Source organism: Calypte anna, chromosome 3, assembly GCF_003957555.1.
Source record: "Calypte anna isolate BGI_N300 chromosome 3, bCalAnn1_v1.p, whole genome shotgun sequence".
In the NCBI taxonomy this organism is placed as follows: Eukaryota; Metazoa; Chordata; class Aves; order Apodiformes; family Trochilidae; genus Calypte; species Calypte anna.
Genome location: NC_044246.1, coordinates 109,211,731 through 109,235,932, shown reverse-complemented (window position 1 = coordinate 109,235,932; position 24,202 = coordinate 109,211,731). Strand labels below are relative to the sequence as shown.

The following is a 24,202-nucleotide window of genomic DNA, read 5'->3' as shown; positions in this document are numbered from 1 at the left end:
TAGAGATTAAAGTACTTGTTTTTAACATAAAATATCAACATTTTTCCTGGAATGCAGCTTCATTTTCTGTTCATACCTTACATAAAATTTGAAGATAAAACGTCTATATCATCTATAATATCAGGTGAGTTGATTTGAGATTAAAATAGCTGTTTCTTATTATATAATATCAATTTTTTGTTTTTTTTTCCCAGTCTTCATCTCTTACTGTATTTCCTAATTCTTGCAGATCTTGCACTTTGCACAGGACAGGGTCCTTAGCAATATCTTTTCCAGTTTGGGATTGCTGAAAACTAGGATAATGGAATGAACAGATGGAAAAGCATGCTGAAGTAGTGAAATGAAATATGGCACACCAGATCCTTCCTTGACCCTGTAAACCAGTGACAGGATTAAACATACAAAGTTGATACTGTAAATTAACAAAAAGGAGATAATTGACTTCACGGCTTTGATATGGGCATCCACACTGACGTTCTTCGCTGACTTTGTCTGCATTTTGCATTTGTGTTTCCAGAGAGAGAAAAGGAGGAGAAGGGCAGAACAAATTACTGCTATGAATGCAATCGCATATGAGAAGCCACTGAGAAAAAAAAGGGTGAAAATATATTCATTAATTCCCATCCTCTGCTTCCTGAAATTTCCCGGTGTGGTGCAGTTGATTTTCTCACAGACGACTTCATCCATCACCTCAAAGACATAGATGCCATAGCTCAGGGACAAAAGGACTGAAGCCAACATCAGCCATGGCACGATCTTGTCAATTCTCACTTTCAGGTAGATGAAGAAGGTGTTCCGGAAATTTGCAATTTTGATGCAGTAAAACACAAAAAGAAAGGCTGAGACCCATAAGTTGGAAAAGTTGAAGAGGCTCTGAATTCCAAAAAGTGTCTGGAGTGTGGGAGAAACATATAAGCACAAGGGGTAAATATTTTCAAGAAAAGTAAATACCCAGGTGATGCATGAATACCAAAACCGGGAGCATCCCAGAAGGAGCAAGATCTTCTCATTGGTGTTAAAGCTTCTCTTTTTCACCCAGGAAACACAAAGCACAGAAACAATGAAAGCATTTATCCACATGCCAGCAAATGTCTGGAGGGTGATGATGGCCATTGCCACGGCATTGTACGTGGTGACATTAAATTTCCCTTGAGAGGTGCAAGCTTCCATCCTCCAAGATGGGTAGGAGTGCTGGGGTAGAAAAAGAGGTTGTTGCTCCAGAGATTATCTCAGGTTGGCAGCTGCTGTTCCCTGAGTGCCAGGTATGGAAAGTGGAGCTTTATAGAGCTGGTGCTGGTGGGGATTTTGGTGCTGCTCCTATTCAAATCAGGACAGATGGAAGAATTCAAATGTGCTGGGTATCCCATTACCTGGTGTCAGAGTCAGTCCTCAGTATTTACATTTCCCTTCCAAAGAGCTGTGTTGGTTGACACAGACCATGCAGATGTTTTTCAGAGTCCTATGTTCACAAAACTATGTTTTGATGGGCTGATAGTGCCAGGATTGGTTGTTGGTGGTTTTCAGGATCTGGGGTCTCCTCACCCTTCATCACCTCTGAAACATCCATGGAGTGATGCACTCAACAAAGCACTGTCAGGGGAGTCACTTTCCTCTTTCATCCAGACTTTATTCTCCAGACTCTTTCCTGGCTTTGTTGTCCATCTCTGGACACATTCCAGCACCATAATGTCATTCTTGTAGCGTGAGACTGAAAACTGAAAATCTGAGTCACCTGTGCTGAGTTCAGTGGCCACAATTCCTTGCTGCTGGTCACCACACTATTTCTGATACAGCCCAGGATGTTGTTGGCCTTCATGGCCACCTGGGCACTCTCTGGCTCATCCTGAGACACAGTCTCATATTGGACCAGCTGTTGAACAGCAGCCTGGGTTGGGTTATTGTGGCGTGGGTTTTGGTAGCAGAAGAAAGGGCCCATTGGTGGCTCCTGTGAAAACCTGCTGAAATCTTCCTTCTGTCCAAAATCTGGCTCTACCTCAGCTCAGGGAGAGCCCATTAATCATCTCTGTGATTGTCATGGTTTAATGCTGGGCAATTAACTGAATGGCAGAGGCTTCCCATAAATCCCCCTCCCTGATAAAGAAAGGAGAGAGAATAAGGGAGAGAGACTTGTGGGTTGGAAACTAAACTACACAGCTTTAATGAAACAGTAATGATAAAAAGGAAAAAAAATTACTAAATCTATACAAATATACAGGAAAATTGATACCATGTTCCTCTCCCCTTTCCCCCAATAACTCTCACGTCACCACCGAGGCTGCAGGGCAGCCCTGGGAAAGTCCAGGCTGGAATCCTGGAGTCAGCAGCAGTTGGGATCTGGAGGCAGGAACACACAGATATGGGCTGGCATGGATCAGGAGCACAGGCAGAGAAAGGGATGGAATCCTCCCAGGATACCAAAGCAAACAGGGAGAGGTGAAGAAGGTAAAAGGCCAAAGGAAGGAAGAAGGCAGAAGGGGTTTGACCCTCATGATCCCTCAAACTTATACTGAGTATGACTGTATGGGATGGAATACTCTGTTTGGTCAATTTTGGTCATTTATCTTGTCGACTCCCCCTTAAAGGAGGATTGCAGGGGTTACCTCATTATTCCTTTTCTCTTTCTGGAGCATAAGATGTTCCTCAGAACCAAGCAGTGTTGATTCTGCAGAGCATTCCCCAGCCATTGCTATAAACATCAAGTGTTATCAGTCCCAGAAAAAGACACTGGCTGAGAAACTTGCTGTTAATTTCAGCAAGTGCAACTATTTACAAAAGATTTAGCTGAAAGCAAAATTACAAGACAGAAAATTCACTCTATCCTGACCCAAACCAGGACAGCAGTTAATATATTCAAGAAAGGAGAAAAAAAATTGCTATAAGACCTCAGGGCAGAGGCGAGGGGAAGGCAAGAAAGCAGCTCAGGGGTGAGAGCCATAGAACAATACCCAAGCAGAGATACCGGGGGCAGCAAGGAAAGGGGGGGAAGAGGTTCCAAAACAGAGGTTCCCCTGCAGCCTGTGTTGGGATGGGAGCTGTTCCCCCATGAAGGAGAGTGGTGGAGCAGTCTGTGGAGCACCGTGGTGGAGCACATGTGGACCTGAAGTCATGGAGGATCCTCTGCTAGGAGAGGTGCCTGTTCCTACAGCAGGCCATGATTCTGTGGGCAGGAGAAATCTGTTCCTGAGGGGCTGCACCTCTTGGGAGGGACTCATGTCATAGGGGTTCATGAAGGGCTCTGTCCCATGGGAGGAACCCCATGCTGGAAAAGGGGAAGATTGTGAAGAATCCTTCTCCCTGAGGAAGAAGCAGTGGCAGTAAAAAACATGTGATGAATGGACTGGGAAGTCCATTCCTTGTTCCTCTGTTCTGTTGTGGGGCAAGAGGTAGAACTATCAGGAACAAAGTAACTTGGACCCAGGAAGAAAGGAGTGGTTGGTTAAGCCACTGAAGCCCTGAGATTTGTTTACTCTTTACCCTGCATGCATCTGATTACTGATAAACTAAACAGATTTTTTCCCAAGTTGACCCTGTTTTTCCTGTGACCAAAATTGGTGAGTGAAATCCTTCTAGACCTTGTCTTGACCCACAAGCTCCTAGTTGGATTTTCTCCTCCCCCTCCCAGTGTGGGGAGGGGTGAGTGAGTGGTTGCCTGGTTTTGTTACCAGCTGGGTCTAAACCATTACAGACCCCCAGGTCCTTTTCTTCTGGGCAGCTTTCCAGACACTCTTCCCCAAGCCAGCATTGCATGGAGTTCCTGTGACCCAGGACTCAGACACATTATCCAATTGCCCTCAGCCCATCAATCCAGCCTGTCCACATCCCTCTTTAGAGTCTTCCTATTGTGCTGATAAACCTGAATTATAAGTGAAAGTCCATAAAGAAGGGAGACTTTGTTGGAGAAGAAGCAGGACTTTCTTTTCTGTATATTTGTACCAACCACATCAGGTTCAGTAAGGACAAGTTTAAGGTCCCTCACATATTTTGAGGCAATGCCAAGCTTAGAGATTTGGCAGAGAATGAGTTGAGAACTGCTTTTAGGGGTAGGACCTGGGGGTGTTGGTTTATTATGAAGTGTAAGTACCTTCCTCCCTGCCACAGGGTTTCAGGACAATGCCTTGAGGGACTTTTGGTTTCCTTGCCTTGCTTGATAGCTGCTTTGTGCTGTGGTGTAGATTCCCTGCCATTCTGATGACAGAAAACACAAGGCTATTTTTTTGTGGTTCTCTGTTATTTCTCTCCTGATGTATGTGAGCAGAATATAACCCATTTCCAGAAAAAAAACATCTGAAGATTAAGCCTCTGTGCTGATATTGTTTGAAAAGTTGGATGTTTTATTGTGTCAGTGGTTATTTGATTGATTGTTTGTAGGCAGTTGCTTTTTAAAGCAAGAGGGATTGGTTGATGTGGCAGCCTGATAAATTGTGTGGATTTTGATAAACACATGCTGTAGTTCTTGATATGTTACTCTGGCCTAAATTGTTGGTTGTCTCATTTCAGAAACAGGAAGGAGCTTTTTTAAGGTGATATTATCTTATGTGCTGCTGACCTAAACCAACATCAGTGAGAGTCTAGATTTGGCTTAAAATGTTACCATGAGCACATTGATCTTGTTAACACTTGGGGATGAATGTTCTGAGGAGCAGCTCCTACACATGGAAATTTCCCATCCTCTTTTTCTTGGCCCATAGCTCGGGTAGTAAGGCTTTCTATTGTGGTATCATTGTATTACTTTATTAAATGTACTCTGGTTTTGTCCAGCACTCTGGGTTATTCTGCATTAATTCCCTTGTTAGTGCTGGCCATATAGAGCAATGCAACTCTGCCCCAGCATGTGTTCTTTTCAATGTAGCCCCAGTGACCAGTCAGATGCTGATGTTCAGCCAGTTTAAATAATACCAGTGTATCTGGCTGAGATCTCTAACTAATGAACTCAGGAAATCCTAATCTCAAGAACAGGCATCTTCATCTACTGCACCCTCCATGCCTTATCTCTTCTTAACAGTCCCAGCTCAGTGCAGGCAGAGAGGAAATGCAGATATTTTATAAGTTACAGGGCATTCTCCCACCCCCCTTTTAAAATTTTTTTTTATTTTTTTTAATTTAATTTTAGGCACTATTTTAAATTTTGAACAATTTAGGATTAAAGTCTAATTGTAAAACAGTCATAAAATCCTATGGATCCCTCCTGTGCTTACTAGCCCTAGGCTCAAAATTTACAGTCCTTTGAATTATACAATAACATGCCATAAAACTACCCACCTAAACCAGAGTGATTACCTAGGTGTCCAAAAACCTCTGTGTTTGTTTCAGCACTAACAAGCTGTAAAATTTATTATCCCTCCCTCTGGCTTCTGCCAGAATTATTCCAGCCAGGGAATTCTCCTAGCAGCCTCCTCCTCTTCCATTCAGGTACCTGTTTTTATACATGCTCATGTTTTTAATACACACGATACACACTTCTTAGCTAGAATTACAGATATTTATTATATTGTAAAAGCAGAACAATTTCTCTTGTTACCCTCTGCTGTGTGTTTCATGTCTGAATGCTAAAGGTGTTATCCTGATACTGTCCTTCTGGGAATCCAGTGCAGATCCACCCTTGGGTGCATGGGGAGTGGTGCACAGCATTTTTGGTGCAACTATTTTTTATATTTTTTTTAATCACACAGTAATGAATAGGCAGTGGGGGGAGGGCCCACAGGGGTGGCTTCTCTGAGAAGCTGCTGGAAACTTCCCCAGATCCCTAGGGTGGCATCACCTTTAGTCAAGGCTGAGCCCATCAGCAAAGGTGATAACACCTTTGGGATTAAGGTATTTAAAAAGGGGAAAAGGAAACTCCCAGAAGACCTGCAGGAAAGGGAAGAGGGGGATGTGGAAGAAATACCTGGGCAGATACCAAGGATTGTGACTCTCTGCACCTAGGGGCATGGACTCATGTCAGAGGGGTTTGTGAAGGACTCTCTCCCATGGGAGGGACCCCACATTGGAGAAGGGAAGAGTGTGAGGAGTTCTACCCCTAAGGATGAAGGATTGGCAAGGACAAGGTGTGACAAACTGATCATCAGCCCCATTCTTTGTCTCTCTGTGCTTCTGAGGGAGAAGAGGTAGAGAAATTGTGAGTGGAAGAAGGAAGAGGTAGTGGAAGATGTTTTTAGGATTTGATTTTGTTTCTCATGGCCCTGACCTAATTTGATTGGCAACAGATTAAATGGTGCAGGAAAGGACCAAACCACTGAATAGAAAATAAAGCCATTTCTGTGGAGCTTGTTCCCAGGGAGGAGAGACCAAGAGATGGCTTTTGGCAGGAACAGATCATGTTTGCTGCCCAGTGCTTTCTTTGGTTGAAGTCTGGAGATCCTGAGGATAAACCACATTACAAGATGAGGGGTTGAGCCTGTTCTCATCACAGGTGGGGTTTGAGAGGACAGATGTGCACCCACTGAAAGCCACAGGGAAAAAACCCAGCACTTAGAAAACCCTCCAAGCAGGGAGCAAAATGAACAGGGGGGGTTGTTTAGGTCCTGTCCTTGGTAATGTCTCATTTCTGGAGGAATGAGTCTGGCTGTTGTTTGGGAGGTTGTTTGCCTGTGGTTTGCTGACACTGTAAAGGCTGTGGGTGTGTGACAGAGCATGTGGCTGGGGAGCTGATAGCAGCTTCCTGCCACTTGTGACCAGTGACAGACAATTAACTGCTTAGTGGGAAAGAAGGGGAAGAAAAATGTTTAAAACCCAAGCAGTCAGCCTTCATGAGTTTCCTGAGAGCAGTTATTGAAAAATAAGCAGTTTCTTGGGTATTTGTAGGGTTGCTTCCTGCAGAAGGCCAGCAGTGCCTATGGGAGTGCATCCAAGCACAGGTATGCAGCTGTAAACAGCAGTGGCACCAGGTGGCAATTTCAGAGTTGTTATTTTCTACATGGCCTCTGCTATTCATATGAGTCAGCTTCCAGACAGACAGAAATCTGCAAACACATAGATGCAGCCACAGGGTACTTGGAAATCTCCCCATGTGATGTAACTTGAAAATGTCCTTGATGCCTGGGCAGAGATTTCCTATAGGGAGAGGATGTTGGCAGGGTGTTAGGTGAAGCTGATGCACCTGCTTGGTCTCCTTCAAGAAGCTGATTTTAAATTGGAATATACAGAAAAAGGGCTGATGTGGTGGATGAGAGTAGAAGGAAAATCAGCCTTTGTAACCAGAAAGATCAAAAACTCAGAGCAGGTATCACTCTGGCCCACGGATAGAATTACAGGCTAACTGCAAAAGAAAGGAAATCTATCAGCTGCAATTTTTGTCAGGATTGTGTGCAGCTGCTCTGTGCTGCCAAAGGGAGCAGGAAAGGGAGAGAAGGAGGAAAAGAGCTTTCTGGTTCATCCTGGTAAGGCTACATCCCTCTGAACAGCCCAAAGGGACTGCACATGCCCATCCCCTGTGATACATGGATCTCAGATGGCTGTGTTCATCTTACCTCATGTCAGGGACCCAAAAATGAACTTTCTAGACTCCTTGGTGGGTCATTTGAGGCCAACGGGTACCTCTGGGGAGTAGCTGATCTCACTCCATTGCAGTTGTGGTAACAGCTCTTCTGATGTACTGAGCTCCACCAGCTGCAAATGAATCCATCCCTGATGGTTAAGGAGGAGGGATGAATGCTTTCATCCTTCTGAAGTGAGTTTCCTTTGGAAAATGTCAGTGCCTGGAAAGTGAAAACACTTGGTCCAACTAAATAATCATTAAACCAGACCTGACTCTGATGTAGGGGTCAGAGCACTTGTCTCAGACAGGAGAGGACAGTTTAGATAATCCAGACCGATCCCACACATCTGGGGTCTGTGAACACCAGGCTATGACCTGTCCTGGCAGACGGATTTCTCCCTTGCTTTTCCTGAGAAAAACAAAATAACAATGTCCTGGTTTGGGCCAGGATAAAGGGAATTTTCTGTTTTGTAATTTTGCTTTCAGCTAAGTCTCTCAGAAGTAGCTGCACGTGCTGAAATTAACAGCAAGTTTCTCAGCCAGTGTCTGCTCTGAGGACTGATCACACTCCATGTTTATAGTTACAGCTGGAGACTGGTGTGCAGAGCCAAGGACACTGCTCAGCTCTGAGGAACTTTTTACCCTTCAGAAGGAGAAAAGGAGTAAAGAGGTCACACCTGCAAACCCTCCCTTAGGCAGCAGTGGAAAAGATAGATACCAAAATTGACCAGAGTATTCCATCTCATACACATCATAAATTTGAGGGATCACAAGGGTCAAACCCCTTCCTGCCCTTCCTGCTTCCCCTTCTTCACTTGTCCCTGTTTGCTTTGACATCCTGAGAGGATTCCATCCATTCCTCTGCCTGTGCTCCTGATCCATGCCAGCCTGAATCTGTGTGTTCCTGCCTTCAGCTCCCAACTACTGCTGACCCCAGGATTCCAGCCTGGACTTCCCCAGGGCTGCCCTGTCAACCTGCTTACTTGCTAAAATTGTGACGTGGATAAGAATTTGTCATCTCTGAAACCCAACAAAGAAATGAGCATCAAGCTAGAAGGCCAAGGATCTGCTGAGGATGTTTTGGGACAATATGACCACTCCTGGAGGCAAAGAGTGACATCAGTCCTGGAATGGAAGCAGCCAAATGAAAACACTGCCAGGCCATTTATCATCATCTCTCTTTTATCTATAATAATTTCAATGTGATGTTAATTATTAATTGAAAACAGCACTGGGCCAAATTGTAATGCCAGTGGAGTGCCATAAACATGAAATAATTCTGCTAAAGTGTGTGGCAGTCAGGATCATAATATTGACAGATAACAAGCACAGTGGGAGCAGTCAGCAGCTTTGGGCCAGATTGAGATCTTTGTACACCCAGACTGTGTGAGCCTTGCCCCAGCTACACTGAACAGATGAAGTTATCACATTCCTCTCTGTAATATTCCTCCAGGGTTGCCTTGGGTAACTGATAACAGCAATGCCATCCCATGCCACTTAGGAGATAAATCTTACTTTTATTATGCTATGAAGTTGGAAAGTTCAAAGCTGGTTGGCTGGGGTTCAGTGGAAAGCTCAGCAGCATCCCCTATATATTGCAAGAGATGGGAGGGACCAGCTTCTTTTTCCATGGCAAAAATGGGCTCCAAGATCTTCTCCCTCTGCCTAACATTTCTACTCTGTCATGTACATGGTACTCCAGTCTCTGTAAGTAGAAACCTGATTTCTACAGGGTCATCTCAGTCCAGAGACATCTTATACCTTACACTGGTTGTATTTTGTTCTCTTTCAGGACAGGCTTCTCTCCAATAAAGCTGGTGAGTACTCTGTGAGCTCTTGGGAATTTTGAGGCATTACTTTTGCTTGCTGTGTGCCACCACATCTGAACCCCTAATGTTCTGTCTTGCAGCAGCTGATGCTGAAGTTGGTGAGATAGTCAAAGACATTCCAGATATAAACTTAGGTAAGTTCATGTCTACATTCTCAATCTGTAAAATTGTGATTAAAAAGCTGAACTTTTAGTACTGTAAAAAAGACACGGGTGACTGATGGTCAGGTAGCTTGTGGTAAAAAGAAAAATATAATTGAGCTTTAAATTACCTTCCTCTGGCTATGATCGCATGGCTGCAACCCTGTGTAAACAAGGGGTGCAGAAATCTTTCACTTCTGAAGTATGGACAGATCCATTGGACAGGCTCTGGATTTCCACCGTCTCTGGATGCTTTTTATCAATTTTTAAAAAGTGGAAAATAGCTCAGATTGTTACTGAGCTTGTACATAAATGGGAAGGAAATCAAATGGAAATGACACATAGCACTGCATTGTCTTCCTCTATTTTTTAGTTTCTTTCCAGGTATCTGTTGCTGGTGCACTGCCCAATGTTCTTCCTGATGTGTTACTCAGTATTTCTGTATTCTCTAGAATATTGTCTCATTCCATGACTGCTGCTGCCTGACAGCAACAAGAATTTATGAAGCTAGGCATGGATAACAGTGGCCACCAGGTTTTCACCACCAAAAATGCAGATATTGCTCAGCAGTCAATACTGAATAGAAACTACCATTACATTACCTATATTTCAGTGTAAAGAAACAGATCTCTGTTTGTCTGTAAATGCTTGAGGATATTAACCTCATATAAGTGGGCTCAATATGGTTTATGAGGTGAAATACATTTGATATTTAATTTACATTATTTTTCATAAAATTTCTTTTCAGCTGCTGGACTGGATCTCTTCCAGGGTGATATCTTGCTCCCTGTAAGTAATAAAAACCTTGTATTTATCACTTGTCCTAACTGTAATTTTGGTATGAAGAGGCCCATCTCTCCAATATATATATATCACCAGCTGTTAATTCCCTTTTCAGCAAGATCAGCGAAATGCCCTACAAAATGAGACCTACAGATGGACATTCCCTATTCCATACATTCTGGGTGATGACCTAGGTAATGCAGATATTTTATTCTGGTTTTAGATCCAATCCTTATCTGTACTGGAGTCATACTGTGATCAAAATTTTCCCTTTTTCAGAAGTGTGTTTCTCACACTTAAATTCTCACACTTAATAATTCGATTGCTCCTTTATACCAAAACCCATTTTTTTTCCTGCTATCATAACAAAACACAATTTTATCAGCTTCTATGATGTTTTCCAATAATTTTTCTTTTGGTCCCATGCATCTGCCTGTGTGCATACCTTGGATGTGTGTTTTCCAGATCTGAATGCCAAAGCTGTCATTCTTCAGACATTTGAAATGTTCCGTCTTAAGTCTTGTGTTGACTTCAAGCCCTATGAAGGAGAGAAAACTTACATAATCTTTAGAAAAAAATCTGGGTAAGGATTTATCAGCTCTTCCACTTTCCTACTTTGAGTTGTTTGCCATTTCAGTGGTTGGGTGAAATGACTCCCATGTATGTCCTCTTAACTTACCAAGTGTTTAGATAGTCAGAAGTCAGGTTTTGAAGTCTTTTTAAAAGCCAGGTTAAAAAAATGATGAAAAGCCAGTTTATTGGAATATTGCTATTGTTTTGACATGGCTCTTCTTTAATGAAAGGTTATCTCAAGCTCTTAAAGGGTTTTATACTCAGTTTTCAGGAACTGGAAGTATTTGTTTTATTTTCCACAAGTAAACATGTTTTTAAAGAGCATGTAGAAAGGCACAAAAATCTTCCCACTATGTCAGCTTTGAATATTTCTTGGTCTCCCAGCACTTCATGAGGCCTATATGCACTGATATTTCTGCCATCATCTCTTCCTTAAGTGTCCTGTGACCCTTCTCTTAAAGCAATGTGCAAACACCATGATTTTGGGGGAGTCAGTGCTGAAAAGTGGAAAACTCTTGCTAGCAACTATTCAGGAGATCCTGAGCTCAAGCTCTTTGCTTTCAATACCCACAGCACTGTGTTCAGAGCTGCTTCAACAAGCTTAACCTGGCAGAGCTTTGTGATGTGCGTAAGATGCTGCAGTCCCAGGAGGTGCTCTTGGGCAGCTGCCTCTCCTACCACCCTCAGGTTACCCCTGAGAATCCCAGGGAATTGGCTGAGGAGCCTGATTTTGGCTGACTGCCAAAAATCTCAGTCTGTTTTTCACAGGTTTACTGCTTCTATGCACGTCTTGTGTTTCTTGGCAAAACTGATATGGGCAGCTGATATGGGATTAAACTGCTGTAGATCTCAAAAAATCAGAGGTCAGCTTGTCTAACACAAAGGATGTGTAAAGAGCTGGCCTGGTGACAGTATGGTTTTTTGTGGCTTAATCTGATCTCAGAGCAGAGTTTCTGTAGAGTATCAAGGCACTTGGTCAGCCCCTGAATAATGATTTATGTTACTCCTTATCTTTTTATACCTGCTTTGATATTAGTATAAATCCAGTGAGCAGACTGAGAGCATAAATAGAAGAAAACTTGACTCAACAGAAACTAAGATCTCTCTTTTTTTCAGTTGCTGGTCCATGGTGGGTGACCTAAAGACTGGACAGGTCCTCTCTATTGGGGAGAGGTGTGACTACAAAGCAATTGTGGAACACGAGATCCTTCATGCTTTGGGATTTTACCACGAGCAGTCAAGGACGGACAGGGATGACTATGTGACCATCTGGTGGGATCAAATTAATACAGGTGGGTTTTGACCTTCAAGTCCTATTTTGTGAAGTGCAGAATCACCAGTTGCTTGTTTTCTCTTTTACATTTTATAACATTGCTACAGATATTATTTTAAAGGCACTAGGTCACACCTGAGAACCCTGTAAATCAAACTGTATATATAGCAGGATTTTTATACAGCTTTTCTTGTGAAAGACAAAAGAATATCCAGAGCCAGAAGAGAGAGACCTTTCTTGGAATATAGATTTTATTTCCCCTTTAGCCTCTGGTCTGCTCTCTTATTTTAAAGAAATCACTTCCCCACTCTGAGCCTCTTTTGTCTCTGTGTAATGCAAGTTATAAACTTGCTGGGGTAATCTGTGGGGATCCCAGCATGTCCTTAACTATGAGGTGGTGGTTCTTTAATGTAAGGACTTCTCAAAATCTGAAAGAATTCAGGTTTTCATGGAACTGGAAACTCTTATTTTGTACATAGAGAAGTCTTAAAGTGCTTAAATCAGACAGGACACATAAAAGGGAGCTCTGCCCTGTTCTCCCCTGTCAAGTGATCTGATCTTTTGGATTGCTTCAAGCTGAAAGGCCACGTTCATTACCACTTGCCTCTGCCCTGCAATTGCAGTGTCTTTTAGGGTGGCTGAACCCTAAGTTCAGTAGATGGGCTGTGGATATTGATTTGCAGACTGTTATTTTTATTGTTAGGAGCAGCACTCAAAGAAATTCACTTCATTACTGACTTGGTCTTATCCTGAATCACGGTGAGAAGATGATGATGTTAATAGCATCTAAATTCTGATTTTTGGGCCCTTTTTTTACTCTGCACTGTAGCTAACCTCCTCCAAAGTAAGAATGCACTTAAAATGCACTATTGTGGGCTCCACAATGTACAGAAGTATGGGAAAGCTAAACAAACCAGTGCCAAAACCATGCTTCCCCCCCACCCTTCAAAAAATCCACCACTGCATCCTCTGTACTTATTTGTCCAGGATTTGAAACCACAAATCTGGAACACACACACAAAAAAAATAAAGACTGAAAGATGGACTTTAGTGTGACACTATTCTGAATGGAGTACTGGGGCTGGTCTGACACCACTACAGTCAATTCTTAAATTCTGTAGGTTCCTACCTATCCTATAGAATGGCATTTTTCTGAAAGGCAAATTCCTTTAGTAGAAAACTTCTGCTGAAGCCATTTAAAAAAATTTCTGCTACTCTAGAGGGAAGTAAGGCAGATCCCAAAAGAAATACCATGGTAGCAAGTTTGCCAAATGCAGCTGAATAAACTGCAGTGCAGATAGCTGGCTGGTGAGAGGAGAAATCCCCTGTTCATGTTGCTCTTGGCAGAAAAGCCAGTAAGCTTTTTCATAATAAAAACAGAGTCACTTCAGAATGAAAACACACAAGACAGTCAAATGAAACTGCCCCCTGGCTCATTTCTTGTGAAAACGTAGAGAAGTTACTCTTTGCCTTGAAATGATCTTAAAAAATATCATTAAAAATTATCTCTGTTTATGGCCAAGATTTTGTCCCCAGCTATAAAAAGTGATAGCACTCAGTGAGATCTCACCCTTTTTGATAAAAGGTAGAATTCAAGTATCAAATAAAACAATCCCAAGCTCTTACACAATCTCAAGCCTTGAACTGAAGACCTTTGTGCCCAGAATAGACTTGCAAAAGGGAAGGGCAGCCTTTGCCCAGAGAAAATGTACCTACCCACCAAGGGTGGTCATATGCTACTTCTTCCTGGAAAGAGAATACCAAATGTTGTGAAAATATTTGTAGTTCTCTCTGTTCCACACTAAAGTATGTGAAATGGCTCTTTCTCCCTCCCCTATCAGACACCTTCATAATAATAAAAAAAAATTCTCTAAGAAACCATGAGAAACATTGTTATAAAAGACATTACAACAGAAATATCATAGCAACATTGCCAATCTAAGGTAAAAACATCTTGGTTTTGTCCCAAGATTCCTAATTAATTCCTTGCTTCAAAGAAGAACAGACCCTGAAGGTACTCCAGGAGTGTCTGGAGTCATATCTGCCCCCTTAATGAGTGGAGGACTCCAAGGCCTCTCCATGTCTATATATTTTCTAAGATTCTAGGAAACATTTGCATCCATACTCATAGGCTTTCAAATGGAATACATTAAGCCTTAAATTTAGTCCTTCAGGATGCTTACTATTAGACCATCTAATCCGACCTCCTATAAATCCCCTTCTTTACAGCTCACTGATAACTTGATTTTGAACTTACTGAAGTCACATGTGAGGGCACAGAACTGTAATCTGAAAAAACTGCTTTGTTGTCCAAATGAATTCATCCCACTGCCTTTGAATATTTTAATATTTCTCTTAATATACATTTAAATATTTATTTTAATGTTTTGTTTTCATCGCTTTTGGTTATGTAAGCTTAGCCTCAGAATGCCATATCCAAGGGGTCAAAGTAAAACCATCTCGTTTCCTATTTCAATAAAAATGAAGCACTTTGCTGTTCTTTTACCAGGCCAAGAACACAATTTTGAGAAGTATGATGACAGCTACATCACTGATTTGAACACCCCCTATGACTACGAATCAGTGATGCACTATGCACCGTTTTCATTCAACAAAAATGAAAGCATCCCCACAATCACAACAAAGATACCAGAATTTAATGACATCATTGGACAACGTCTGGACCTCAGTGCCATTGATCTGGAAAGACTGAATCGCATGTACAACTGCAGTAAGTCACAATACAACCATGGCAAACTCTTTGTACTTTGTTCTGATTTACCTCCCTTGTGTCTCTAAACCCACAAAAACCCTTTTCAGGTACTTTTGAGGTGGCATAGGAGAGGGCCTGTGGTCTTCATTCTCTTCTCATTTCTCTCTTCGACTCTGCTACTGTCATTATTTCTGTAAAAGTTAATTTATGAACTTTTTATAATGAAAACTTTTCCGTTTGCATTCTTCCATGTTGTTCCTAGGGTTCAGGTGTGTGGTTGTGTTCTGCTGGTGTGTGGTGAGGTGAATGCAACTGTTCTCTGTCCTCTTTTAGTGATATTTGGTTTTAATTAGCTTATTTTGCACCTGAGATCTTCTAAGTCTGGAGTCTGACATCCAGTTGGTCACTAAGCTGGAGATGTTACCACCGGATGTGGTTATTAGCAAGAAGTTCTTGTGCCCATGGATCTGGCAAAAGAACCAACAACTTGCAGACAAATTGAGCTGAACTGGCCTAAGGTGACTGGGTGGACTTGGCTTGGAGTGGAAGAACTTTGCTCATGTTCATCAAGTAGGCAAGTGAGCCATAAAGAAGAACAACCTCCAGCAGAGGTTAAATGTTCACAAAGGGACTTCTCTCTCCAAGGCTTATGTGTGGGCACAAAGCCACCCCCAGTCCCTGTGCCAGCTGGGGCACTTAGTAGATATTTTTAACCTTCTGCAATGGCTAAACATTGGTATGTTTAGTATTTTAAAATATATTTAAGTATATTCGTGGTCTTAAGCTCTGCCAGCTTCAGAGGTTTAGGTTGGATATTAGGAAATAATTCTTTACAGAGAGGGTGATCAGGCATTGGAATGGGCTGTCCAGGGAGGTTGTGGATTCTCTGGAGGTTTTTAAAAAGAGACTGAATGTGGCACTCAGTGCCATGGTCTGGTAACCACTGGGGGAGTGGGTCAGGTGTTGGACTTGATGATCTCAGAGCTCCTTTCCAACCCGTCTGATTCTATGATTTCAATGTATCTTTTTGCAGGCAATCCTCCAGGAATCAAATTTTCCTCTTTGAATCTTTGGGGACATATCTACTGGGGATTACACTTTCTCTAGAAGATGTCTATATTAGCCTAAACTGCCCCTCCTCCCACCAAATTAGAGCAGAAATTTTGTTTTAAATGAGATTGGAAGTAACCACGTGTGCATTTTTTTTTTCCAGCTTCAACTCATACTTTTTTGGACCATTGTTCTTTTGAGCTTGAAAATATCTGTGGCATGATCCAGGGCACCAGAGATGATCTAGACTGGGTCCATGAAAAGAGCAATGCTACAGGGCAACAAGACCACACACTTACTGGACGCTGTAGAGGTAAAAAAGCAGTAGAACACATTCATGTGGAAAAGGGGCTTGCTGGGATAATGGTCCCTTGTGTATGTTTGTGCTGGTCTGTGTGCTTTTAATTCAGTGTCTTTAACAGCTTCTCTTAACCTGTCATTATAGTCAACCCTTGAGAATACCAAGCCCTGACTACTCTGAAAACACAGGATTAAATTACTGTTTTTAAGATACTATCCAGCTAGCATCCGAGTTGTAATATTTTATGTTAAGCAAAAAGCCCTTTTTCTTTTCTTTTCCTGTGTCTTTACCCTTGAGTTTATGGTTGCACTGGATGCTCTCATTAAGTTTTTTCAACAGAGTGGAATGTTTTCCACACCAGGAAGATAAAAGGGGACAAAGAACAATCTTAACCAGAGACTTTTTAAGCATTACCTGGAAAGGGATTTACAACAACTTCCAAAGTCTGACCAGGATTTATGTTACCATGAGATAAGAACGAAACAGCACTCATAGGCACTCATAAATGTTGTGTTTGTGAAGCAAATGTTAAGTTAAGCTTGAGGAATCCTGGTTCTGGAGCTAGAAGAAAGTTGCAGAGTATTTCATGAGAGGAGTGTAAGGATTTCTCTTTTTCACATGGCAATTTTGCCATTTTTCAAAAGAAAAAAAATCTCAAATGGTGTCATCACATTTTTTCCCTTATGTGACCCACCCCCTGGGAAGAAAAACCTATCCTCAGCCTCTTATAATGCTGGTATTAGATCAGGTTCAAGAATGCAATAGAACTCAGTAAAACCATCTGGCAGCTTCTATAAGTACATTCCTCTTTTTCACCCTCACTCTCCTTTCCTTTTTTTTTTTTCTTTCTTTCTTTCCCCATATAGTATCATTGTACCTGAAAAAGAATTTAGCTGAATTTAAAAAAAAAAATCCAATCAGTCTGAAGTAAGCACTTAACTTCCACTTATGCTCTAGCATGTAGTGACTTGGTGCAAAACAGGTACAGATGTTCTCTGAATAGTTCCCCTCTGGAGAGGGGTGGGTGCCTCTGAGGGTCTCCAGAGTGCCTAAAGGAACTGACTGAGTAGGGAGATGTCTCCTTTTGGAGTTATTTGAAGGCTCATTGACTCCATCAGGAATTTAGACATTTTTGGAGAATCACTTCTGCAGCCATCTCAAGTGGGGACTAATTTTATTTTTCTAACACAGGTGGATTATATTTTGCCCAAATAGCTTGACTATTTTGATTTTTATTTGTTTACTGGCTGAACTGAAAGAAGGAAAGCACAGCCTAAAGCTTAAAGAGGAGATGGCAGCCTGGCTCTGGATTTGATCCCTGTTTCTCCATGCTGAAATCTAAGGCCATATCCAAACTGCCACAGGTGCCTCATGTAGACATTATTTGACATGATTTACCAGAAAGGGGGACTTTGATACCACATTAAGCTCAGCAATGAAAGTAGACACCTGAATGAGGCTCACAGTCCTGTTTCCCACTTGAGGGAAGAGTGAACATGTTTCTGTTCAATTTAAACATGTTAAACAGAAATTTAACTTATGGTGAAGTGTCATATGGGTGTGTAAAACACTTGGGTATCTCTGGCAAGGTTTCTGTGGGTATGAGCTCAAAGCTTTGTTGCTGTGTTTGGAGGTAATGGAGAATCTTCCTCTCACATGGTTAGAGGGAGCAGAATGAAGAGGTTGATCACCTTCACTAACCATGCAGGAAGCTGCATTTATGCATCTCTGGGTTTAACTGATAATACCTCAGATATTACCTTGGGCAAGGGAGCAACCCCCGAGCAGAAGAAGATTTCATACAACAACTAAAAGAATGTCACACGTTTCTTTACTCATAGGCTATAATGAATAACTAAAGAGCAATGCAGTAAGGTAATATATGATATGAGCAGATGACAGTAAGATATGTGTGCAAATGTTGTAAATAAAAGAATAAAATAAGACATCTCAAATCTAAAGAATACTTCAGAACATATTAGTGGGAAATTAAACTAGAGAGGTAGGAATTCTTAACTAATTGACCAAAAAACTCAATTTTTGCTGAGTTTTGAGCAAACTGAGCAGCTGAGTTTTGAAAAATCTTTGGCCAAACTCTAAAGAAGAGCTTCATGTTAAAGGTCAGGAGAGTGCTAGTTCTGTGTCTAACTCTTTTTTATTATCTTCACTACTGATAATTTCTTACTGTCCTCTTTACAAGGTAATATTGCATATGTATCTTCAGATTATCTTCCCTTTCAACCAAGTAAAAAATATGTTTATTAGTTACTTGCAGTCAGCATTTAATCCTCCATCTCATATTTGACATCCCTGAGGCTGCAGCTTCTAATTAGCTCAAGAAATGCAAACCTGACATGAGGTGCCAGCAGTGAGTTCTGTATAGGAGCTAAATTACTCTTTTTATTCTACCTTGGATGGTTGCTGATATAATTTCCTTTCATGTTAAGTACTACACTTTAACCTACTAAAGAAGTGGACTTGATGTGATGAATTTACACCGTGCAGCTGGCAAGAAATCTGGGAAGAGATAGTGACACTCTCCACTTCCTTCACAGATGCTGGCTATTTCATGTACTTCAGCACCAGCTCTGGCAAGGCAGATGAGGTGGCAGTTTTAGAGTCTCGAATCCTTTACCCAAAGAGAACTCAGCAGTGCCTCCAGTTCTTCTATAAGATTACAGGAAGCCCTTCAGACAAGCTGATCATCTGGCTGAAAGAGGATGATGGCACTGGGAATGTTCGCAAGATGAGGAAAATTCAAACCTTTCAAGGTAATTCTGGGAATATGAGTATATAGAGTATCAAGGGAGAAAAGGTTGGCTCACTGAGTCCACGGAGGCAGTGGGTTAGCTCAGAAATCAAAACTGCCAGAATGTCTTGTAATCTGGCTAAAAATTTTGGTATTAATTTTGTGCTTTTAGCAGTGAAACTATGTGTTCTAATAATGGCATGTAGGTGCTCCACAGCAGAAGTCGCAGTTTCCTAATAATGTTAGATTATACTCGGGGATTGAGGGAGACCTCAGACTCTTCTGGAGTTGATTTAGATTCAGTTGATTAGATCTCCACTGGCTGTGATGTGATCTGGCAGTGAGTTGCACAGGTGGACCTGTACTCATCTGCAATCAAAGAATGCCAGCCTGTTTTTTATATGTTTCGCAATATGAAAACATAAATAATTTTGGAAATATGAACCGAGTTCCCACTTGGGTTGATCTTGCTAAATAGGACAAATTCATCCACTGTGGCCCTATGTTTTTATTTATCTTGTCAAAACCCAAGACCTGTGCTAACCTGCCTGTACCAAGCTGCAGCAAGTTGCAGGGATAAGTACCTGGAAAAGCAGCAACAGCAGCAATTAATTCTAACATGTTTCATCAGTGACTCCCACTCATTATGACTTGGGTTTAAGCTCTTTAGAGCAGAGACTGCAATTCAGTGATGTGTAAAGACTTCCACACGCAATGTATCCAGAGCATTTTGATTACAGGGAAATGTGAGTGTATTATAATCACAATACCAGCTTCAGATCTCCAGCCTTCCTGTGAGTGGTCCAGTTATCTAAAAATGCATCTGGAGTGGATGGCTAGGAATAAGCTGCTTTAGAATATCCCTAATAATATTGATGACAATGTTTTACTTGCCCTTCACAAAAGCGGATGCTGACCACAACTGGAAAATTGCCCACGTAACTCTGAACGCCCAGAAGAAGTTTCGTTACATCTTCCAAGGACTAAAAGGCAGCCCCAACTCTTCATCTGGTGGGATTGCAATCGATGACATCACACTAACAGAGACCCCCTGTCCCACAGCAGTGTGGGTCATTCGGAATTTCAGCCAAATCCTTGAGAAACCATCGAGTGATGTTATCCAAAGCCCTCGGTTTTATAGCCCAGAGGGTTATGGTTTTGGCATAAGTTTGCATCCCAGATCTACCATAAGTGGCTACAGTCGGATTGCCTTTCACTTGTGCAGTGGAGAGAATGATGGTGTCCTGGAGTGGCCAGCACTGAACCGCCAAGCTGTGCTCACAGTGCTGGACCAGGACCCTGATGTCTCAAAAAGGATGTCCTCAAGCAAAAGCTTCACCACACGCAAAGACCATTTAAGCTCAGGTAAGTGGTGTCTGCCTGGAAGAATGATGAAAATTGAAATCCAGAGCCTCTGAGTTGCAGGACAGAATGTAGGACCCCAGAGCTGGGCAACTTTTGTTAAGTTTCACAGTTTGGGGCACTGTCCTGTGTGTGGCTTTCCTGTGTATGACTCGGAATTCTTGTGTGCAAAAAGTCATCTAGTGTAATAAGTGACAGATAGAAGGCTGGTGTTACTGGGAGCAATCCCTGGGATACAGAGTTCTCCTAAGAGCTGGCAGTTCCCATTCTACATGTGGTTTGCCCATTAACATATGGGACATATCTTAAGGCTGAGAAAACTGGGTTTGTTCAGCTTTGAGAAGAGAGAAGGTTTAGGGTCTCCACCTTATTATATGATGTTGCAGTACTTAAAAGGGAGCTACAAAGAAGATGGAGACTCCCTATGGAAAAGGAGTCCCATGGACAAGGCAGGAGGCAATCGGCACAAGCTGCTCCTGGGAGATTCTGATTGGACACAATAGGAAATTTTTTCACTCTGGGGACAGTCAGGCTCTGGAATGGTCTCCCAGGGGGAGCAGTGGATTCCCCCACTTTGGAAAGTTTTGGACCAGATGATCTGTGAGGTCCCTTCCAGCCTGACATTCTATGATTCTGTGATATCACCAGAGGACGGTGCAATGCCAGCAGGGTGCTGTATTCCATTATTAAAGCAACAAGAATGTAAGTTAAAACTGAACTTGGTAGGTTTGTTTAACTTCAAGCTATATGGTCAAAATACAGTGTTCACAATGTAGCTGTATTTAAGAAAAAAATACCTGAAAATACCTGTGGGATCAGTCTGCAGCATTTGAAGCCTGTCTTGCTTGCCTGGGTGTAGACCTCAGATTATGGACTGGTTCAGATAGGGGCTACCTTTTAACTCCAGATATATACATCATGTAGCACCACAGTTCCACATCCATCCCTAGAATCATCATAGAATCATAGAATCATAGAATTAGCCGGGTTGGAAGGGACCTCAGAGATCATCTAGTCCAACCCTTGACCCACCGGAGCAGTTGCTAGACCATGGCACTGAGTGCCACATCCAGTCTCTTTTTAAATGTCTCCAGGGAGGGAGAATCTACCACCTCTCCGGGCAGTCCATTCCATAGCCTAATCACCCTCTCCGTGAAGAAATTCTTTCTAATATCTAACCTAAACCTCCCCTGGCACAACTTAAGACTGTGTCCTCTTGTCTTGTTGAAGGTCGTCTGTGAAAAGAGTCCAGTTCCCACCTCGCTACAGCCTCCTTTCAGGTAGTTGTAGGCAGCAATGAGGTCTCCCCTGAGCCTCCTCTTCTTCAGGCTGAACAGCCCCAGCTCTCTCAGCCTCTCCTCATAGGGCCTGTGCTCGAGTCCCTTCACCAATACCCCATGGATGTGGTAATTCAAGGAAATAAGAACAGGACCATAGTGAATATGGTAGAGAATAAAATACTAGAGGGTAATCTCTATCCCTCTTCACTTTTTCCAGTGGAAGGTTAGTACACACTTTTTTCAGTAGGAAGTTTTAAACCTTGGTTATTAATATGTTTAACAGAACCATAGCAATGAACAAAATCTACTATACTAATCCAGAGGTACTTGAAAACTGATGAAGTGCCCTTGAGCCAGAGGGAGCTCTTAGCTGGAGACAACAAGGAGGTAACTTGTGTTTGGATAGCCCTTAATGAAGGGATTAGTGCAATTTCAGTGCCCTCATGGACACTAAGAGTCCTCATGCAGACCACATCTAAGGATCTGCTGGCACCCATAGTTTGTCATTTGTCTGTGATTTGTTTGTGCATTTCAGCTCTGAGCTTGATTGTGCAGCATCAATCCTGTTTAACAAGGTAGTGCAGGAAAATGTCATGTGATACTTCCAGCTGCAGAACTTTGTGGTTCTTATTTGCCACTCTTATTCTTTTTGCAGGGGATAACAAAACCTTGATATGGGATAAACCATCACTTACTGGAATATTTGATGCCTCATGCAATTGCTATAGAAGTAGATCATGGGGGTGGACTAACTTCATATCCCACAGCCAGATGAGAAGGAGAAGCTTCCTGAAAAATGATGACCTGATTATTTTTGCAGATTTTAATGGTAAAGACTCTTATCCTGATTCTGTTTACAAAAAATAATAATAACAATAAAAAAATTAAAAGGGTAATCCTTTCTATCTCTTTTCATACATTCAAACAACAATTGCCACCAGCCTCTGAACTATCTACTGTCCTCATGGGCATGAGCTTTTAAAAGCATTTTTGTGTCTTAGTTTCAGGTGGGTGATATTAGCTAAAGTAATTGTGAGTTCAGAGGAATCTAAATGGCAATGATTTATTGAAGGTTAACTTCTTAGACATCATTAAGCACCCTAACCTATATATATGGCTATATATATAGATTAGCTATATAGCTATGTGCACTTCTAAGCACTGAACATAATAAAATGCCTTACTCATGGTATTTATTTGCCAAACAGATTGGCCACCCTTGGCATACTTTTTCAAACTACAAGATACCTGACTAGTTACCATGATTTCAATATTATTTTCCACCTTGTGTTTTAAGTATTCTAAACTTGCTGTGTATGGTGAGAGCTCTGTAAAAGGCAACAGGTCGAGGAGTATCCACCCTGTGAGTCCCTGGCACAAACAATACTACATATAGCAGCACTCACTCTTACCCAATGTCTTTTTCCTCTATTTCCTTTTTTTTTTTTTTAAGATATAATTCACCTCAACTACACTGAAGTACCTGTTGAACCTCAATCATATTCCCTCCTGGAAGAACTCACTCTTGAAAGGCAGAGGAGAGAAGCCCTGGATATGGAGCCCATTCAAGAACAGCTGCCTCATCTTGCAGACCCATGTGAGCCAAACCCTTGTCAGAATGATGGAGTCTGTGTCAATGTGAAAGGGAGACCAAGCTGCAGGTACCACAGACCTCTTCCCTGCTTACCTTGACTTTCTTCTGAGCCAAATCTTGCAGCTAATAAGTATTCGGAGCTACAGACCTCAGAGTCTGAGCCACTAGGTTTTCAAGAAAGAGTAAAGAAAGAACAAAATGCTTCCCTGCAGAGACATGTTTGTACTAGCAGTCATAAGGGGAGGCAAAGAAACCCCATTCTGTGATGCTTCCAGGGGGATACAAGTAGCAAACAAGATGGAAATGTTGTGACCTGAATCTCTCTCTAATGGGAACTGTGATTCCAAGCTACTGAGTGTTAGGACCTTGGGGTGGGCTTATAGGGCAGGACAAAACTCATGGTTCATGTGACTCTGTGCTTTGTATTCCCAGGTGCCTATCAGGACAAGCTTTCTTCTTTACTGGTGAGAGGTGTCAATCAAGACAGGTCCATGGGGACATCCTGGGAATGACAATTGGTGGAATTGCTGGAACCATTGTTTTAACCATAGTCCTCATTTCCATTATGGCTAGAAGATAAAATGCTGCAGGGGTATAAATCTCAGCTTGGTTTGTTTTGTTTGGCTTTTGTTGTTTGTTTGTTTTTTTCCATAGTTTGTAATAAATCTGGTTTCAGTGAAAAACTATGAACACAGTTTGTAGAATACCAGTCAGCATTTGGATGAAATATTCTATCAACACCATGGCAGCACCTTGCTGACTCTGTTGGACTTAGCAGGTAATGAACATCATGTAGAACTTCTGCCTAGTGAAAATTCACACCTTGTTTCTCTTGTGTATTCTTTGAAAGTTTGGTTTCTTCATCCACTAGCAAGAAGTCGTGCTTAAAGTCCATGCATTTACTCTGAGCCAGAGTTCAAAGTTAATAACTGGTAGAACCTCTCAAAAACTGGAAGAGGTCACACAAAAGCACATATAATCAGATTTTAGAAATGTTCCTGTAGAAGTTACTCAAGAAATCTAGAGGGCACAATTCCATAGTTAGGTAAATCAGTGTATCAACACTCATTTTCTAAAAAGT

At 41.9% G+C, this 24,202-nt stretch overlaps 2 protein-coding genes across 3 annotated transcripts; one reads left to right on the top strand and one right to left on the bottom strand.

Annotated features, from left to right (window-relative positions):
- Nucleotides 1–216: 216 nt before the first annotated feature.
- Nucleotides 217–1,170, bottom strand: LOC103525760 (taste receptor type 2 member 13). Its single transcript, XM_030447585.1, has one exon. It carries the CDS (start codon nt 1,168–1,170, stop codon nt 217–219), a length of 954 nt encoding a protein of 317 aa, XP_030303445.1.
- A 7,942-nt stretch (nt 1,171–9,112) lies between these two features.
- MEP1A (meprin A subunit alpha) lies at nt 9,113–23,881 on the top strand. 2 transcript variants are annotated; one of them, XM_030447843.1, is made up of 14 exons: nt 9,113–9,181; nt 9,267–9,291; nt 9,384–9,437; nt 10,192–10,232; nt 10,342–10,420; nt 10,692–10,809; nt 11,916–12,091; nt 14,582–14,803; nt 15,999–16,148; nt 18,692–18,907; nt 19,792–20,250; nt 22,183–22,356; nt 22,981–23,188; nt 23,554–23,881. In XM_030447843.1, the coding sequence occupies exons 1-14, from the start codon at nt 9,113–9,115 to the stop codon at nt 23,699–23,701; spliced, it is 2,139 nt and encodes a 712-aa protein (XP_030303703.1). In that variant the 3' UTR covers nt 23,702–23,881. The 2 variants fall into 2 exon arrangements, with proteins under 2 accessions (XP_030303703.1, XP_008488938.1); XM_008490716.2 differs by lacking the exon at nt 9,267–9,291 and having other exon boundaries at nt 9,113–9,185; nt 10,192–10,236; nt 10,346–10,420.
- The last annotated feature ends 321 nt before the right edge of the window (nt 23,882–24,202 follow it).

What these genes read in the sequence shown, in the direction of transcription:
- LOC103525760 (XM_030447585.1), bottom strand. Translation starts at nt 1,170, where the DNA reads ATGGAAGCTTGCACCTCTCAAGGGAAATTTAATGTCACCACGTACAAT.
- MEP1A (XM_030447843.1), top strand. Translation starts at nt 9,113, where the DNA reads ATGGGCTCCAAGATCTTCTCCCTCTGCCTAACATTTCTACTCTGTCAT. An exon ending in TACATGGTACTCCAGTCTCT is followed by an intron (nt 9,182 to 9,266) that starts GTAAGTAGAAAC and finishes GTTCTCTTTCAG; the next exon opens with GACAGGCTTCTCTCCAATAA. An exon ending in GAAAATTCAAACCTTTCAAG is followed by an intron (nt 18,908 to 19,791) that starts GTAATTCTGGGA and finishes CCTTCACAAAAG; the next exon opens with CGGATGCTGACCACAACTGG.